This window comes from Aplysia californica, unplaced genomic scaffold (assembly GCF_000002075.1).
Source record: "Aplysia californica isolate F4 #8 unplaced genomic scaffold, AplCal3.0 scaffold00002, whole genome shotgun sequence".
NCBI classification, from domain to species: domain Eukaryota; kingdom Metazoa; phylum Mollusca; class Gastropoda; order Aplysiida; family Aplysiidae; genus Aplysia; species Aplysia californica.
In genome coordinates this window covers 2,628,771-2,629,701 of record NW_004797272.1, presented here as the reverse complement: position 1 = coordinate 2,629,701, position 931 = coordinate 2,628,771, and the positions used below count along the sequence as shown (strand labels likewise).

The 931-nt window shown below is 39.7% G+C and overlaps 1 protein-coding gene across 1 annotated transcript in view; it reads left to right on the top strand.

Annotated features, from left to right (window-relative positions):
- Positions 1-418: 418 nt before the first annotated feature.
- LOC101858074 (ras-related protein Rab-18A) overlaps positions 419-931 on the top strand; it is a 22,879-nt gene continuing 22,366 nt past the window's right edge. Inside the window, exon 1 of the mRNA XM_005089007.3 lies at positions 419-604. Coding sequence (XP_005089064.1) covers positions 534-604 — 71 coding nt within the window. The 5' untranslated portion in view covers positions 419-533. The remainder of the gene's footprint in view (positions 605-931) is intronic.

The window sequence follows — 931 nt, the reverse complement described above, 5'->3', positions numbered from 1 at the left end:
CACACACACACACACACACTCTCTCTCTCTCTCCCTCTCTCAAAGTGTGTGTGTGTGTGGGGGGGGACTCAATTGTTTTCCACGACAATACATGCATTATACTAAGTTAGTAAGGCCCTAAGACATAATTTTGTAAGGGGGTGTCCAGCTGAGCCAATTCAAGCTCGTTCTGTGTGCCCTCACTGGTTACATTAATAAAACGGAGTTTTGTAAAAATGAACACCCCCTTACCTACCCTCACCAACAGGGTACATGTAATGTTATATATTATAGATCTAATAATTGTGTTTCCGTCACAGAATTCTACAGTAGAATTCTGTGGTTTCCGTTAAATATCTGTTCCAGAATCAACTTCGGTTTGAGTATGCGGAACCAAGGAACAGCTGGCTCTCTTCTAAATTTAGATCAACACACATCTCTGTGACGTGTACACACCAACTAAAATTACGCCATTACTTCTCCCTGTTTGTAAACATTGGCGACTTTCAGCTCAGTTTTCCTTGCTTCTTGTTAATTTTGAACTTACAAATTCAATGGAGGAACAAGAAATTTTGACTACATTGAAGATACTGATCATTGGAGAAAGTGGAGTTGGAAAATCGAGGTATGTTATGACTAACAATCGCCACAAACCAGTCGTCTTTCCGTGTCATGAGGCGAGGTTGACTTGCCAAAATTGCAAAATTCAACAGCCAACGCCAACGTGAACAATCAAACAATCACAATGACACTGGAACCTGGGACTGACTGGGGAGTGAAAGATTGGCTTTTAAAATTAGAGATAGATCTAGATTTAAGTTTCTTTTATGTCGTAGATCTAGAATCTAGAATCTAGTTCTATGTTCTGCCTTTAGATTTATTCAGACTGTATCCTGCTGTTACTGTAGATTCTAGCCAGTTTAGAAGTTGCCAGCCACAATTTGTTTGTATC